The sequence below is a fragment of the Vipera ursinii genome, assembly GCF_947247035.1.
Source record: "Vipera ursinii genome assembly, chromosome: 2".
Taxonomy (NCBI): Eukaryota; Metazoa; Chordata; class Lepidosauria; order Squamata; family Viperidae; genus Vipera; species Vipera ursinii.
Window position 1 is genome coordinate 132,970,882 of NC_139513.1, and position 18,429 is coordinate 132,989,310.

The 18,429-nt window shown below is 37.1% G+C and overlaps 1 protein-coding gene across 2 annotated transcripts in view; it reads left to right on the plus strand.

Moving 5' to 3' along the window:
* The window catches only part of LOC310633596 (cholesterol transporter ABCA5-like), a 76,558-nt gene extending 58,587 nt beyond the window's left edge, over positions 1-17,971 (plus strand). For both annotated transcript variants that reach the window (XM_083351384.1, XM_083351385.1), the window contains 13 exons: positions 225-316; positions 1,110-1,233; positions 3,261-3,378; positions 3,479-3,570; positions 4,285-4,460; positions 5,086-5,161; positions 5,942-6,036; positions 9,637-9,756; positions 9,861-10,010; positions 14,099-14,178; positions 15,070-15,125; positions 15,518-15,662; positions 16,857-17,971. In XM_083351384.1, coding sequence (XP_083207510.1) covers positions 225-316; positions 1,110-1,233; positions 3,261-3,378; positions 3,479-3,570; positions 4,285-4,460; positions 5,086-5,161; positions 5,942-6,036; positions 9,637-9,756; positions 9,861-10,010; positions 14,099-14,178; positions 15,070-15,125; positions 15,518-15,622 — 1,284 coding nt within the window. In that variant the 3' untranslated portion in view covers positions 15,623-15,662; positions 16,857-17,971. The remainder of the gene's footprint in view (positions 1-224; positions 317-1,109; positions 1,234-3,260; positions 3,379-3,478; positions 3,571-4,284; positions 4,461-5,085; positions 5,162-5,941; positions 6,037-9,636; positions 9,757-9,860; positions 10,011-14,098; positions 14,179-15,069; positions 15,126-15,517; positions 15,663-16,856) is intronic.
* Positions 17,972-18,429: the final 458 nt, after the last annotated feature.

Sequence of the window (18,429 nt, forward strand, 5' to 3'; positions counted from 1 at the left end):
TTCAGTGCTGTTGTAATTTTGAATGGTTGCTAAATGAATGGTTGTAAGTTGAGTACCTGTATTCAATTGCTGCAGTGAATTATTTTGTAAAATATCCTATCACAAGCAGCTGGCATTCCAAGCAGCTGTTTTCAGTTGTCTGTTTCGATTGTACTTGTTTACCAATTGTTCTTGTTTCTAACAAAACAGAAGTTTTGATATGATTTTTTTCCCTTTCATATTAGCCATATTTGCAATGTGTAATCTGGCTCTTTCTTCTGCGCTATCTTGAAATGAAGTGTGGGGGGAAGTCAGTAAGAAAAGATCCATTTTTCAGGTTGGTATATCACTGATACGAAAATGTAATATGCTAGTACCAAGTTTCAATAGGAAATGATAAATTTTAGATACGTGGTCATAATTTTTTTACCTGGCGGCATCCTCATTAATTTTGCTTATCAGAAACCAGGGGGAAAAAGGATACAAATAGCAACCATGTGTCTGTGGGGATCTACAGCCAGAAGAACCAGTCATAACTGTTACTATTTTTTAGCACCATCACAAATTGGAATAATCCCCAAACAAGTGGTCGTTAAGTGAGGACCACCTGTATCCATTTAAATAACATTTCCCAATATTTTCAAACCCAGTTTCCTTCTCCACTCGTTTTGCTGATATATTTACAAGTGCCTTCTGCTGATCCTATGTTTTATAAATTGTTTGGTGGAAAGTCTGCAGATATCCTTGTGTTGATCATCATTTGTTCTACAGCTTCATTTGAATTAATGGGCATTATCATTTATTTTTACATAAGATCCAGCTTCTCCTGACCTTTTCCATTGATCATCTTTCATTAAAGCTTCCTAGACTTTAAAGTATGTGGCCTGAAAAGCTTTTTCTTTTTCCTGATAGATGTTTCAGCAAAGGGGCAGACTTGCATCTGTACCTTTTCTCCCTGTTATGTTGAATTGTTCCTCACATCATGACACCTGGGAACTTTTTCCAAATAAAAACAGGCTAATTTGAGGGGTCTTGTTACCTTATTGTTAAATATTACATGGAATATTTTCCTGTCTATTTTGTCTGTTCAAAGAGCCATTGTAGAGAATGAATCTTTTACCTGTTTTCAGAACACCTGTGAAACTCAAGCCCTGGAAACTCCCTGATGTGCCGCATGATGAGAACGAGGATGAAGATGTTACAGCAGAGAGGCTGAGGGTAAAAGAGTTGATCACTTGTCAGAGCTGTGAAGAGGTAAATATTGCCTCCAGTTTTGGTCAACATGATGTAAAAAAGATGTTGAGACTCTAGAAAGAGTGCAGAGAAGAACAACAAAGATGACCAGGGAACTGGAGGGTAAAACATATAAAGAACAGTTGCTGGGATTGCGCATGTCTAGTAGTTTAACAAAGAGAAGGACTAGGGGTGACATGTAAGCAGTGTTCCAATATCTCGGGGGTTGCCACAAAGAAGAGGGAGTCAAGCTATTCTCCAAAGCACCTGAATGCAGGATGGAAACTAACCAAGGAGAAAAGCAACCTAAAACTAAGAAAAAATTTCCTGGCAGTGAGAACAATCAGTGGAACAACCTGCCTCCAGAAACTGAATGCTCCAACAACGGAAGTTTTTAAGAAGAGACTGGACAGCCATTTGCTTGAAATGGTATACGGCAGGGCTTTTCAACCAGTGGTATGGGTACCACCTGTGATAAATATTGGCACCTGGCAGGTGGTACGCGACCATTTTAGAAAAGTAGTGGGGGAAGGGAATGAGCTGAACCGGTGGCAGCACCGCACAAGCCTGAGCAAGAGATGGCTGGAGATGTAGGGCTGTCAGGGCTCAGCGGAAGTGCCAGGATCAGCTCCAGGCTCCAGCTGGAGCTCGATGCTGATCCTGGCGCTTCTGCTGAGCCCAGAAGAAGCGCCAATCAGCTGGAATGTTGCAGCATCTCCAGGGTCTTCTGATTTACATTCAGATGCTTGGCAACTGATTCATATTTATGACGGTCACAGTGTCCCAGGGTCATGTGAAGTGACCAAAACCTGCTGCAAACACCCAGCAGACAGGGGGAATAAAAACCAAACACCCCCCACCCCACCCCCGCTGCCAATCCTCAACAGAAATGCTCACAACAATGAAAACCTTGGACAGGAGGAAGAGCGCCACCAGGCAGGCAGGCAGATGTCTTGTTTGGCTGTGGCTTGGAGGGCACTTTTTCAGTGCCATTGTAACTTCGAATAGTCACTAAGTGAACTGTTGTAAGTCGAGGACTATGTATTTCATCACTTTTTTCCCTTTTTTGTTTTTTGTTTGTCATCAAGTTTTTGACACCTTGCTAGGCCACTGGTGGTACTCAGATGTTGCCATATCCTAAAAGTGGTACAATGGGTGAAAAGGTTGAAAAGCCCTGGTATAGGGCAGGGGTGTCAAACTCGCAATATCATGTGATGTTTTGTGACGTATCACAACTTTTTTCCCATTGCTGGGAATGGAGTGGGCACAGTTTCGGCATGATGCATCCAACCTGTGGGCCGGCTGTTTGACACCCCTGGTATAGGGTTTCCTGCCAAGCAAGGGGTTGGAGTAGAAGACTTCCAAAGTCCCTGTTCTGTTCTGTACTGTACTATACTAATACTAATACTAATACTAATAAGTATTCTAATTCTAATACTAATTACTATACTATACTAATAACTATACTAATTCTAATTCTAATTCTAATTACTATACTATACTATACTATACTATACTATACTATACTATACTATACTATACTGCATTCAAGAAAAATAAAAATAGTTTGTTGCTGTTCTTGTGCAGAGTGTTATAGTGCATTGCTCCTGTCCCTGTACATTTTGTATGTTGCTGTGCCAGGAGCTCTTCATTTCAGCTTCTTTGTGATCCGCTGTACAATGATATGCAGGAACTGGGAAACGAGAGGAGTGCTTTTACTGTGATTGTTCAGACCACACCTCCTAGTGGCAGAAACCACAACCAACTTGGGAAACAGAATTAAACCTATTTCCCACACAATGTAAAGAAAGAATATTTTTGTTCAATATTAGTTGTGCGGGAGAGGGGAGATAGTGATCTCATGTTGAGTAGATAACCTCCCCACCACCACCAAATTTGGAAATGTTTAATCTATGTACATTCATTTTTATATTCTAAATGAGATCCAGGTTAGTAACTGAATTGTGTTTTTATTCATTTAAAGGAATGTATTTGCATTGTATATTCATTCTAGCTCAGATATAAGCTCTGCATTCTTTCTTAATTAGAAACCAGCAGTTTTAGTCCACTCTTTGCACAAAGAATATGATGAAAAGAGTGATTTTCTTCTTGGAAGAAAAATAAAGAAAGTGGCAACTAATCATGTTTCCCTCTGTGTAAAAAAAGGTTGGTGTTACAAGTTATTTATTATGGACTCTATATTTAAAAAAAAGATGGATAATCTTGCCAAGCAAAAACTGCAGATTCCGGTATTTTTTTTTCTTAGGGGAAATACTGGGAGTGCTGGGTCCAAATGGAGCTGGGAAAAGTACGCTAATAAATATTCTGGTGGGAGAAATTGAACCAAATTCGGGCCAGGTAATTGATTTTAACCATATCTTTTTACTAGTTTTTGCAACTGGACATTATGGCATTCTCATCTAAAAGATCTTACAATGCAGGTGGTAATTCTGAGTTGATAACTTGAATATTTCATATTGAGATTGAATATTCATTATTATATATGTTGAATGATGAAGGAATAGCATTGGAAGTATATTTCTTAATACACTTTAGTGATGTGTCCACTGATGGTTCCTCATGCAAGCTTCTTCATAAAGTCCTCTTTTTGTGATATTTTATCCTTTGAATTGAATAAATAAAATGACCTGACTACAAAAATAAGTGCTTGAACTAAGCAAAATTGGGGAAGGGACGTAGAAGAGCTATCCAGATAAATGGATGGAAGGATGGAGTGAGCCTCTTTTCCTTTTATATATTACATTTATAACCTACCTTTCTTCTAAGGAGCTCTAGATGACATGCTTTTCAGTCACCCCTCATCTTATATTAAGAACAGCTGTCCTCTAAAATAGATTCCCAAGAATCTACAAAGGGAGCTCAGTGGAAAAGTGGAAATTAAAACTTTGATTTTTCTTCAAACTACTGCACCCCACTGGTTAAAGAGAACTGAACTCCTTGAGCTAATATATCCTATTACTGTCATTTCAGTAAGGTGTGCGTATAATAACTTTTAAATGTTTCTGGCGTATTAATTAGAATTATCATCTGAAAACAATGGTGTATCTATAGGTGCTGATGGGAGACTTTTCTTCAGGTGATAATAATGAAGATGATTCCATGAAGTTTGTGGGGTACTGTCCACAGACAAACCCACTTTGGCCTGAAATCACATTACAGGAACATTTTGAAATATATGGTGCCATCAAAGGAATGAGTGAAAGTGACCTGAAAGAAGTCATAAAGTGGTAAGACATTGCTAATAGAAAAAATAATTCATTAATATATGCTAATAATTCATTGATACATGTTAATACATTCATTAGCACGTATTGACATGTTATCAACTGTCCAAACTGTCAACTTTTTTGGAAGTTGACACCATGATTTATTGTTAAAACTGCTTATAGGGTAATTTCACAAACCTCTAATTAGTATGATGAAAAACATCATAGCATATGCTGAGTATAAAGATCTCTCATATTTATTTGTTTTCATACTGCTAAATTACCCATCTCCCTCAAAGAGAGGCTCTGGGTGGTAATATAATGTAATATAAGTGATAAAACAATGTATAAAAATTAAAATTAAATTAGGATTTTTAAAAAATATATATACACTAATGACAAAATTCTAAGATGGCCATTTAATGTTGGTTATTATAAAGCAGGGGGAGGGGGGTCTCTCATGGAACTAGCCAGCCCCAAAGTTGGATTGTCCTAGTGCCCCTCCTCACACCCAAGGCTGCAGAACCAAGATTTGATCCCTTTGGGGAAGGAAGGCCAAGAGATTGGGGGCCATATTGCTTTTTTCACATTGCTTACAGGTATAATACCCTTTCAAGACAGAAAAATGAGTTTGTTTTTCTTGCAGCATCTCCAGTGCACTTGATTTTAAGGAGCAGCTACAGAAAAAAGTAAAGAAACTTGGAGCAGGGATCAAACGAAAGGTTTGGTTTTCTTCTGAAATAGTTAACTTTCTAATTCATGCTATGGCATAAACATTTAACTATGTAAGCAGAGAAAAAAATGTTCCTTCCCTTAATCTTTTGCCATGGCCATTAAGAATTATAAGATAATATCCCAAATATCTTTTCATCTGGAGGAATAGAACTAAAACTGCCATCAGGTCATTTAGTAGTTGCTATCTCCTCTTTGGAGGGACGCAGTGGCTCAGTGGGTTAGGACGCTGAGCTTGTCGATCTGAAGGTCGGCAGTTTGGCGGGTCGAATCCTGAGTGCCGTGTAACAGAGTGAGCGCCTGTTACTCGTCCCAGCTTCTCTCAACCTAGCAGTTCGAAAGCACGTAAAAATGCAAGTAGAAAAATAGGGACCACTACGGTGGGAAGGTAACAGTGTTCCGTGCGCCTTTGGCGTCTAGTCATGCCGGCCACATGACCACAGAAATGTCCTCGGACAAGCGCTGGCTCTTCGGCTTTGAAACGGAGATGAGCACCGGCCCCTAGAGTTGGAAACAACTAGCACACATGTGCAGGGGAACCTTTACCTTTACCTTATGTCCTCTTTAACATGTTCGGTTACATAAAATGAAATTTGACACTTCTTTGAAAGTAGCAGATGTAGAAAGTCTCCTAGAGAGTTTTGGAAGATTTGACTTTAATTTGTATGGATGCAATCCATCTTGAAGTGATTTGTTTTCTTCACTTGGCTTTACTAAAAGTAAATAACCATCACTGATGTGGTCCCCCCCACCCTGGTCTCTTTTTTTAGCTATGTTTTGCCTTAAGTATGCTTGGTAGTCCCTGTATTACTCTACTAGATGAACCATCTACTGGTATGGACCCCAAAGCAAAACAGCACATGTGGTAAGTGTCTCCAAAGGACATGGAGAATATATTTAATGTGAAATCGCAACCATTTATTTACTTTAAATTTATCCATCCTGTTGCATAGTGGGCCAGAATGGGCAATGATTAATGAAGGATCCATTCTGTAAGCCTTTAAAAGGCATTTTACTTTTGGTAAAAAATAACTTAAGCATAACAAATTTGGTGAAAAGACAATGCTCAGAATAGAAACAAAAACGAACATACTACAAAGTTGCGATCCCAAGAAGCAGAAAAAGGCTTCTACTCTTTCCCCATCTGTCTCTATGTAAACATCTGGTCTAACAGATCTTAGAAGACTAATGGCCTTCATATTTCAAAACACTTTCAAAGGAACTAGCCATAAACAATAAACAGAGATCGAAACCTCTCTTACAATTGTGTCAACCCTCCTTGCTTTCTTCATGATTTGCTCTTTGGGCAGGTGTAAAATTAATTGCAGATGAAGCTGATCCTGGTAGTGGTTCTGCAAAAGTGCTGTCAGGGCTGGCTTTACTTGACTCACACAATATATTTCATTTTTTTAAAGAAGGAATGGAGAGATAATGTCATAGTGCCAGACTGACTGGGTGGTACCCAGCATTCTGATTAGGGAGGGCACAAAGTGGCTCTGAGAGGGAAGGCAACAAGAACATAAACCTCTGAGAGATAATAAAGGGAGCATTTCTTCACTTTACATGGATGATCTGGTGAATTCACCACTGGAAGAGAATCTGTTCTCTAGCCCTGAAATAGAAAAGTGCAACATTAGCAAAATTTAAAATAGAAGCATATTTTCTTTATTTTTCAGCTGGGCGGTTTGGGAAAGTAACACATTTATTATGACATACAGTACACTGCAGGTCCTATTGCTGCAGAGATTCTACAAGAATAACCAGAAATTTCCCCATTGCTGGCATAACATCCATCTATCTATTCAAGTGCTGCTGCTACCATCCCACCTTTCCCAGCCACCGTTTGTCTCCTTAATCATTTTTCTCTTACTGTCCAGCTTAATAAATTTGAGTAATCTTAGATTGCAGAGGACTTGATTCAATTTCATGGATTCATGCAGGATTGTGGTTTTTAAAGTATCACAAGGCAGCATTTGTTTAAAGGGAACTGCTATATTTTTCCCCTGAAAAATATTACAGTCGAAGCATATTATACCCATCAACTATTTTAGGCTCAGTAATAAGTTTTAAAAAAGCAAAACATGGCTAGAGGATATTAATGTTAGCTAGAGTCACATTACCTCATTCAAAGAGTTCTTTTTAATGGCTATAGCTCAGATTGAAGAAGAATATTCAGTAGATTGCTTTTTAAAAGCAATAACTTGGATGTGGGAGTTAAGACTGCATCTCATAATTGAGAATAAGTGGAATAAAATATTGAGAAGACAGCAACAGATTGCAAATGCCATCTCTGCAAAGAAACTGAAGAAACAATGGATCTTCAAATTAGCTGCTGCAAGAAGACCGCACAGATTGCCTACAAACAATGGCATGACAAAATAGCAACAGCAGTACATTGCAATATCTGCAAGTAATACCATTTGCCTGCAAGAGAGTCCTGGTGAGACTACAAAAGAGTTGAAGTAATAGAAAATGAAAAAGCTAAATTGTTCTGGGACTTTAGAATTCAAAGAAGCAAGCACTCATCACATAACACCCTGGAACTAACAATCATTTGAGATGAAAAAGGCTGGATAGTGGACGTTGCAGAACCTGGAAACAGCAGAACAGAAGAATTGGCAAAAATCGCAAAATATCAAGACCTTTATATAGAAATTAGAGGGAAGAAAGCAAAGGTAGTGCCAACAGTAATAGGTGCCCTGAGTGTAATTCTAAAACTTCTGAGGCATCACTTGACAAAATCACTGACAAAAGCATTGACAAAATCACCATCAGTTACTTGCCAAAGGCAGCTTTACGTGGAACAGCTTACATCCTGCGACAATATCTTTAGCACTATTAGACAAGATCTACCTATCCCAAATCCTTGGGAAGGATTTGATAGGTCGATAACAATGACAAATCCAGTCTAAACATCTGGCTGACTGTGCATCCAGCCATGATAATCAGCATGGAATGCGGATATATTTCCCTTTTTAAAATTTTTATTTGATTCAAATTTGAAAACAAAAAAGTAAACTAAAAGCAACAAAACGGGAAAATCAGACAAAAAAGCAAGATAAATGTGGAAGCAAAAGAAAAAAGTAAAAAAAAAAAGTCTTCCAATTTTCTTTGGTACATATATAAATAAAGATACATCTAACCCTAAAATTAATAATAGTCTATATTACTTCTATAATTCTGTATAATTCTAACAAATCCCAAAATAAAAGTTGTTTCCCTACTTTCTCACAAAAAGTCCCAAAGTGGCTTTATTAACAACTCATCCCTGTCTTATAAAATACAACCTCTTCGTTCCATTCCTCACCCCATTTTCTATAAACTCAAATGTTCAGCTCTCCTTATTAATTAGCAAAGACCAAGTAAAAAGTAGCAAAAATACCAAATAACACAAATATATACCAACCCAGGAATTAGGGGTGTATCCTGACCTGGCCATCTAGTACTTCTACTATGGGAGGTTGATTGCATGCTAATTAGCTTCCAAGTGCAATTCAAGGTACCACCTACCACCTTAAAGACCCACATGGCTCAGGGCCCAAATTTCTCCGAAGCTGCCTTATCCAGGTTTAATTTGCCTGCCTGTTACAGTCAGAGAAGGTTTTCTGAATATCCTTGTGCTGAGAGAATACAACCAGCAGGGACCCCATTATCAGGTTTTCTCAATGATAGTCCCTTCTCCCTTGTGGAACAGCTTATTCCTTGGTTTGGGGGATCCTCTCAATTAAGCTTCTAAAGAGTCATAAAAACTCTTTTTACTAGAGTTTATTGGAGAGGTGTGTTGTGAAATTATCAGCCTGGCAAGGAGGAGGGATCAGGCGAGGAGTTAGCCCTGAGACTGTCTCCCCTAAGATTCATGGAGCTTTATATTTGTTCCCAAGGAAGGAAGAGTCTGGGGATATTCTTGTATAGGTGGAATATAATAAAGTAGTCATCTTGAACCCTTCATGTATGGCTGTGGTTTCTTGCGCCTAACAAAGTGAGTTATTCTGTTTGTGAATGGTGGCATAACTGCTTGGTCATGTTTAATTGCTAAGTATTTTCTTTTTTTAATTGGCTTTAGCTCTTTTATTTTATTTCCCGAAAGCTGCTCAGAGCCTTTTGAAATTGAGGAACATAGAAACCAAATACATAAATAATACTCCTTGCCATAGCCATCACTTATTTCTATAGGGAGAGTTGAGGATCAAAGAGCATTTCCAGACTTTAAACTTACTCTTCCAAGGGATAAGCAATGTTATTCAAAATAGACAGAACCTTATTTTTTAAAAAAATTTCTTACCAGCAGCAGCTCCATTTTGTCTGGATTTAATTCCTGTTTGTTCTTCCTAGCTGCAGCTTTAGTTTTGGGAAATATTGATAGATCTCTTTATGCTAATCAGATGGGACCTTATATAGACAATGATATGAAGAAGAGTTGGCCTAGCAAGACTAATCTTTCCCGAATATCTATTATGTTTGATAGGAAAGCCATACGAGCAGCCCTTAAAAGTAAAGAGAGAGCAGCTATTCTGACTACTCATTACATGGAAGAAGCAGAAGCCGTGTGTGATCGAGTGGCCATCTTGATATCTGGAAAATTGAGGTATCTTCTCTAGATATTGGGGCATTTTGGGGGGGGGAGAAAGAAAAAATTACAATTAAATATATTTTTGCTTTTCTCTTATTCCTGCCTCAAACAATTGATAGGTGCATTGGGACAGTTCAACACCTCAAGACTAAATTTGGCAAAGGATATTTCTTAGACATGAAATTAAAAGAAGTTCCAGATTTACAGATGAAGGAACAGCTCCAGAGGGCAATTTTGCATATCTTTCCCAATGGAAGACCTCAGGAAAGGTAAAAGGCTGCTGTTGCAAGTCAAGTGGCTATTAATCAATTCCATCACATAACTAGAGTTGTCTCGTTATATACTCAGCATAAGGATTAGAGAGAATAATATATGGTGGCAACATGCCTGACTACAGTACCGTTTTTTATTCACTCTAGGTCCTTCCCATTACTAATCTGATCTGTGCCAGCTAGGTAAAATCTTGACTTCTGAGTTTTGATCAATTTAAAAAAACATAAAGATGCAATTTGAGAAGCCCAGGCTTCTATAGTACAGATTCAACAATTAATGTATGAAATGAAATTCATTCTATGGGCAGTTGGTTTTTGTTAAAAATCATGGAATGCTTAACTAGCAATTTTTTTGTTATTATAAGTTTTATTAATTTTATACTATTTACACTCAAATATTTGTGAAGCAGTACGGTGGTTGGGTAATCAAAATGAAACAATATCAAATAACAGGTTATTTGTACATAGCTCAGGTTACATCAACAAAAATTCCCTCTCCACTTCCCTTAGTTATAACATAGTCAACTTAATCAAACTAATACGTTTCTAATTGTGACCTAGTCAGTTAAAAGAGTTTTCAATATATTTTAACTAGCAATTTAACTAGCAATTTTAATTTAATTTAATTTATTTAGATTTATATACCGCCCTTTCCCGAAGGACTCAGGGCGGTTTACAGGGTATTTAAAAAAATCAATACAAACGTTAAAACAAATTAAAAAAAAGATTAAATAAAACCCTGAAAAAAATAAAAAAAACCAGTTAAAATTAAAAATTAAAAAATTCTCAGTAGATCTTTTTCCTATCAAGTGATGATAGTAATAACACCAAGTTACATAAGCAATATTTATTGCAGAACAATTATGATATAGGCTTTAAATCAAGTATGCAGACTATCTAGGTCAGGGGTGTCAAACTCGCAACGTCACGTGACGTGTCACAATGTATTGCGACTTTTTTCCCATTGCCAGCAATGGGGTGGGCGTGGTATCGGCATGACACATCTGTCCCGACATTCCTTCAATCTGTGTAGTGTCAGTTTCTTGATCTGGTGTCCTACAAAGGGCTGCCAGTAGGCCAGAAAAGCAACTGGAGAGAGCCTCTTCCAAACATATGCAGAAACTTTGGATAATTATATCACCTGCGAGAGACAAAGCAAGCTTTAGTTTCAAGCTGTCATTCATTTTTCAAACCAGGAGTCCTCACTAGTTTACCCCCTTGTTTTGTTTCCTTATTAGCATCATCCACTGCTGAACCACGGAGTACACAGTCTTCTAGCTCTTCTCTTTCATGCAAGAACATGGGATATTTTTCCTTTAATAAAGTGGTGAATTCATTTTCATCTTCTTTTTTTTTAAAAAAAAAATCATCTGTGTTTAAAAATTTTGCTGATCTCTCTTAATACAAGTTTACCTTCTGAATCCTTTTTCTTGTACATTTATCTTATTCTTCTGCCTCTTTTTTCTAACCAGTTTTCTGTCCTGCTGAAGTTTTCTTTAACCACTGGTAGTTTTTCAAACTTTAGAGCAAGTTCCTCTTTGTCCTTTATTGGATAAATCTTCCTTGGATCTCCTCTTGTCTTCAGGTTACTGGACTCGGTCTCTGTTTCCTTTTTTTTTGATCTGAGGTTTCTGAGAGTATCCTCCCACAATTGATTGTTTTTTGTCTTCTAATGACATTTTCAATCCATAACTGTCGGGATTTCAGCCAGGAACTCAACTAAGAAAACATTGAATGATATTTCAGTGCTAAAATCTTAATATTTTATTGCTATAACGAGTCCTTTTAGACATGATGGCAGCATTTTGACTGTCTCAACCATTGAATATTGTTGTTTAAATTATGGTTCCTGGGCATCATTGCCAATGTCCTAGATTGATATAAATGTTCTTTGTCTTATCCTTTTTCTGCAATATTGCATGGTGGATTACAGTCCCAGCAATTTTCTTTTATATTCAGTGTCTTTCAGGGATCAGTCCTATATCCTGTTCCCTGATTTACAATTAGGGTTTTCAATATCATTGATATGCTGATAATGCTTAGTCTATTGGTCTTTTGGGACCTTTGATAACAGTGCATGGCCCACATCTTACTAGCATTTCCTCTTGAATGTGTTCCCATCTCCTCAAGTTGAAAATGCGTAAGTCAGAGATAGCATTTGGCCTGATTATCCTTCCCATCCTGTATTATGTCTTCCCTTATTTGTCTCCAGAGATGTTGAGTGGTCTCAATTTCTTTCACTTGCAGCCTCAAAGTTTTTTGGTTGATGATCAGCTGACTTTATTTGTATATTTATTTATCAATTCTTTATAGCCTCCCATCTCAGAACACCCATTTGATAATCTTAGAGCAAGGGTCACAATTTGATTTATTTATGTATCAAATTTGTGTAGTTGCTCATTTCACAAAAAGTGATTCTGGGTGCGATTCAACAACCTAATCAGCAAAAATTATAAATATAACAGAGACAAAATATATTACATAAAAACCAAATCCCACATGAAAATATAAATATTATAAAAACTAATAGAGATATGATGAATAATTGTAGGAAGAGGGTGGGGAACAATGGAGGAGAATATAGCTTTGTTAGTGCTTTTGTGTGTGTGTGTGTGTGTGTGTGTGTGTGTTTAACTCTTAGATTACTGCAAGTCTTCTAATAGGTGTTCCTTTTTGTGTCTCAGGTCTTATTCTAGCCCAGTTCCATTCCCGATTATCTGAAACATTCCCGTTTTCTCATGTTCTGCTGTACCAAAAGGCTCTTTACTGGCTACTTATTTGTGCCAGAGCCCAGTTAAAACCATTGGTACTTATATTTGGAGTTCTCTGATCACAAATTTCTCAGTAGCTATCTTAATTTTCCCTGCAATCCTTTTTACTCCTTATTTCCTTTGCACTGGACCATCCTTCAGTTTCTCCCTCCAGGATTGTAGTCTCTAGGTTCTTTCAGGATCCTGGGCTTGCAATTCTGTAATCAGCTCCCTTTTTGTCTTCCTCCCTGTGAAAGTTTATTGGCCTTTAAAGGGAGCTAAAAAGCATTTTATATGACTATTAGTTAGTCTAGGGCAGGGGTGTCAAACTCAGCATTGCAGTTGCCCTTAAGGGGCAGGGTGGGTATGGCCAGGGTGGGAGTGGCCTGCTGGGTGGGCGTGGCTAGAGTGCGTATGGCCTACTGGGTGGGCATGGCCAGTTCTACATCGTTCGCATCAAGGGTGCCTATGGGGGCCCGGGCAGGAGTGGGACATATCTGAGGGTCTCTGGCAGAAGGAGGGTCTCTGGGCCAGGGCCAAGGCAGTAGGGGTGTTTCCTCACTGTTTCCAGGATGGCTTCGTGGGCCACATGAAACCACTTTGCGGGCCGGATCCGGCCCCCGGGCCTTGTGTTTGACATGTCTGGTCTAGGGCCAGGTTATCCCATCCTACTAATTAATCTTGGCAGTTTACATTAATGCTGTTTTATGCAGTATTTTATTTATTTATTTATTTATTTTTAATTCCATTTATATCCCGCCCTTCTCCGAAGACTCAGGGCGGCTTACAAGCTTAGCAGTAGCCTTCATTCTATGTATATGCCTGCTTATTAGGGCTTTCACACACCCCCAATTATATAAGAATGCATTGTTTCTAAACATGTTTAGTTTGTCTCAGTGATTAACGTTTATTTACTGGTTTGGCTATTAAGTTGTGAATTACATTTAGTATACAGAGTGGAATTTTGTAGTCACTGCCTTTCTGATTTGTACTATGTCTCAGAGGTATCTAATAAGTAATTATTATTATTCATAAGTGGATAAAGCAAAGATAAAACAGTAGTATTTATCATAGGCAGGGTCAACAGTCTCAAAATGATGAGCATAACTTAGTGACTGTACACAGTGTTTGTGTGTGTGTGCAATGTATCATACATATTAAAAGAGGGCAGGGCTTCACTTGTTGGTTGCCTCTGTCATTTTGATGTCATTGACCCTCCTGCACACCCCTCATGTCTGATGAAATATCTAATGACATTGCATTAAAATACCCAAATCTAGTATTACTCAAACTACTTGTTTTGGAATACACTTACTTTCTTTTTATTTGTTGCAGCTTTAGCTCAATTTTATCATACAAAATCCCAAAGGAAGATGTCCACTCACTTGCCCTGTCTTTTTCCAAACTTGAGGAAGGTGAGGTAACAATACTAAGTGAACTGATAACCTTAGAATGCCTATCTCTCTGTTAATCTTTTCAATTTCTTCATAATGTATCCTCATCATTTCGCCATCTCGTGTCATGATTTCATCCATTTCTGTTCAGTCAGAGATACATTTAATATATGTCAAGCTATTGCAGTAAATGAAGTATTATTTTCTATTCAATATCATAAAGTGCTTGGAGGCATGAAAACAGCATCTAACAGCATCTATCTGCAATGCTCTGAAGCAGCTGTATCTGATTGTTCAGCAGCTGCACAGAGCAGCCACGTGATCCCATGATTTTTAATACAGTGTAGACAGATGTTGTGTGCATGTTCTCAGTCACATTATGATGATTAAATTCAAAGGACCGCATATCCTAATTTCTAGCCTTTCTAGCTTGCTCTCAGGTTGTGTAGAGAAATTAGTTGAACATTAGAATTGTTACAGAGGTGTGTGTTTTGACAAATGGACATTCTTTTTTTTTAAGCTGTAAACAGTGCTTGACAAAGTACATCCATCAAGGGAAACCACTTCCACACTAGTACACTACTGCTGATTTCCCCCCTCTTACTTTTCAAAAAAGACTTTGCAGACGAAAAAAAATCCAACAGAATTTCTCCTGTTAATGGAAATAACTTCCACTGAGAAAAGCATTCCAATAGATTAACTAAGAGTGCACACAAAACTTGGATTTTGTCCCAATTCAGCAATTGGATAGTAGTTTTATAAGTCGTCTTGTGCATGGACTTTTGGAATGATCTAGCTGTTCAATGGTTTTGACATCAGATGGAATTGTTTGTTTTGAAAAGTATCTTAATATCAGATATTTTGATACCTGTCTTTCAATGGCAATTAACAGTTTTTAATTCTTTTAAACAGCAAAACATGCCTTTAATATTGAAGAGTACAGCTTTTCTCAAGCAACCCTTGAACAGGTAACTCAGACCTTTCCAAATAATTGTACAGTATTATACTTATTTATGCACATATATATATATATATATATATATATATATGTTTTCTAATTCCATATAAATCAAGAATAATTGAAATGACATTCACTCATCCATAGTTTCTGACATTTCTGATTTTACCCATTTCATTCATAACTAAGCTTGACCTTCATCCCTGCAACAGATCTGAATGAAAGTACCATTGATTAATTTAAACTCATCATCATATTCTTGTTTTACATTCCAAATAAAATTTTTCCATATACCATAATCACAAATAGGCTCATGAATATTGACTTGTACCATTTACTAAGGCTTTGATCAGTCAAGGATGTTAAATAATTTGTTGTATTAAAAACTTGCATTCTTCGTAGGTTTTTGTGGAACTTGCCAAAGAGCAAGAAGAAGATGAAAGTTTTGGAACGTTAAATAGCATGCTTTGGTGGGAACGAACCCAAGGAGAAAGAGTTGTTTTCTGATATATTCCATGTTGCAGATTTCAACTTCTACATCCTTCAGGTTTTTTAAATGATTATTTTTATTATTTGAAGTTACTTTATTCTCTTGGAGTGTTCATCCTTCATTTTGTATTAGAAAACGATTACTAGTACTTAGGAGTACAAATAATATTGATTCTCAACATCTAAAAATGCAGCATTGACCCTATTCTCTTTATTTATCTTATATACAGTACTTCCAGTGTTTGTCTTTGATAAAATATTTTTAATGAGTCAGTCTATGCTTTCTATTGTAGAACCTGATATTCTGAATTTCATCAGCCACGATGTATCTAATCTTATATTATTGGTAGAAAAAAGTTAACCTGAATTATCTGGTTATAAAGCCATGATACATGTTGGATTTTAGAACCTTGTTTTCAAAATAACTTTCTACTAGAATAATGAGAAGTTCATCTGCATGGTTAAAACTTTAGTAGAATTTGAATGAAAAATTTCCTTTGTATATGAAATACTCCAATTGATCTTCTGTAAATAGTGAATCTGTTAATACCCACACACATACACATACTAGGACTAGGATGCAAATGTAAGATCTATATATTTAGAAAATCAAGCTATCCCAGCTGTTTCCTAGGTTCTCAGTATGATGGTTAAAGAATAAATTCGAGGTTTTTCTTTTACACAAAGTTGATTGCATATGAAGGTGCTAAATGTACAATAAAATCACTAGACAAAGAAAAAAATGTTTGTATCTTATGATTACTGATTGTAACTATGATTTATGATCTATGACCTACCTATCACCTATTCTATTCTATTCTATTCTATTCTATTCTATTCTATTCTATTCTATTCTATTCTATTCTATTCTATTCTATTCTATTCTATTCTATTCTATTCTATTCTACTCTACTCTACTCTACTCTACTCTACTCTACTCTATTCTATACCTAGTTTCAAGAAAAAGAAAACCCACTGACATGTGCTTCTGATTTGTTAAGAGACTGCCATGGGCTGGCTTTGTAGGCAGTGCATGGATACAAATTTGAAAAATAATTAGCAGGATACTAGCAATGGGTCTATCCATTTGGTTTTCTTGGCAGCAATATCTAACTGTTTTGCCAGAGTTTTTAAAATTCTCAGTCTAATCTGTAGCTTTGATGTATCATGGTGGTTGATCAAGAGATTTCTAACTCATTGCACCATTGATCTGATCCTATCCCTTCATTCTCGTATCCCTTTGTCCTTTCAGGCATTGAAGAATTAAGTTGGGATTGACTGCCTTCATTCTTACTGGGACTGTTTATTGATATATTTGCTCAGTCAAAAAAGTTTTGGAGATTTCTGCCTTCCCTATCAGAAGACCGAGGATTGCTTTGGCTTTCAAGAGACTTCCCAACATTGAGCTCAATAGTCTTCTAAGATGTGCTGGGGTCAGTGCAGCACCTCAGTTTTTTTATTAGTTGGGCAGTAGCCAGTTTGTTTGTAGTCTTGTATTCCAGTAGATTGCAGAGATTAATTTGTGTATCGTGCTTTCATTCCTGTTTGACCTAGCTCATAATTTTTGGCATGTTTTTACTCTCGGAACCTACTTGTAAGGGATATATGCTCTTTCCTCGGAAGTGGTATCAAAGTTGCACTCTGCTCCATCGCTCTCAAAGGACTCACACCAGGCACCACCCAACCAGTTTTTTTTCTCATAGCTTGCTACAGTGGTGGCTGCAGATGGAACATTTTAGCCCAGCAGTTTGTACTTCTAAAGCTAGGGCTATATTTTCCAAAACCTTAAGGCTATAGCAGTCTGTCTTCTGAGCCAGTCACTTTGTATTTTCTACATGAAAGGGGATTATCCATTATCTTGACATTCCCACATTCTAAACTTTCTCATTTTCACTACAAGAGAGAAGTTAGTCATTTTTTTCTCTTGCTCCCAATTGTCCAGAGAAGCACCACTGCATTTCCTAAATGTTACACAAGCACTGAAGATTCTCCTTTGCTTCCCTCATCTCTTCAAATGGTCCTCTTTTCTGTTCATTAACATTGGGACAAGGGATGGTTAGACTTGCTTCAAAAACCTCATTTGCATGGTAGCACAAAACGTATTTTTCAGAGTAGCCCTTGCCCTCATCTTTCACATTCAGTTTTAGTTATATCCCATTGTTAACTGATTTCATGAATTACTTTTGTGTGAATGGCAAAATTGTTCTCATTTTAAAGCATATTTAGTTTGCTGTATAAAATTTTAATAGAATTATATATTAGACTCACAGATCTATCAGTGGTAAAGTACTGCAATATTGTTGCTGCTATTATGTTAAAGTGCCTTGCTGGAACGTTGTTGCTTGTAATAAAGCATTCTAAAATGTCCGTTTATTGTTCCAGTATAAGAATGTGAATAATTTATTTGTATAATGTTATCAACACTGAAACATTTTACTGAATCTTGCTTCTGCTGCAAGTAGACTGCTTTGAGTTTCACCATTGCACGTTCTCCATGGCTTATTTTACAGCTAGTCTTGACTGTGACATTACACTTTACATGGAATTATCCTTGAAAATTGCCTAAAGACTGCAGTTGGTACAAAATAATGCAAAATTGTTTTTCTGTTTTCTGAGCACAGCATAAAGTAGTAGTGCTCTATTATTAAAGCAGAGTAAGGCCGATTTGCAGAGTACTCTTTACAAACCTAATCACACAAATAAAGGCTTTCATGATTTTCTTCCTGCCACCAGTGAATGATACTTCAGATATGCAGGAGAGGTCCTTTTTCTACATTAGGTAAAGGTAAAGGTTCCCCTGCACATGCGTGCTAGTCGTTTCTGAC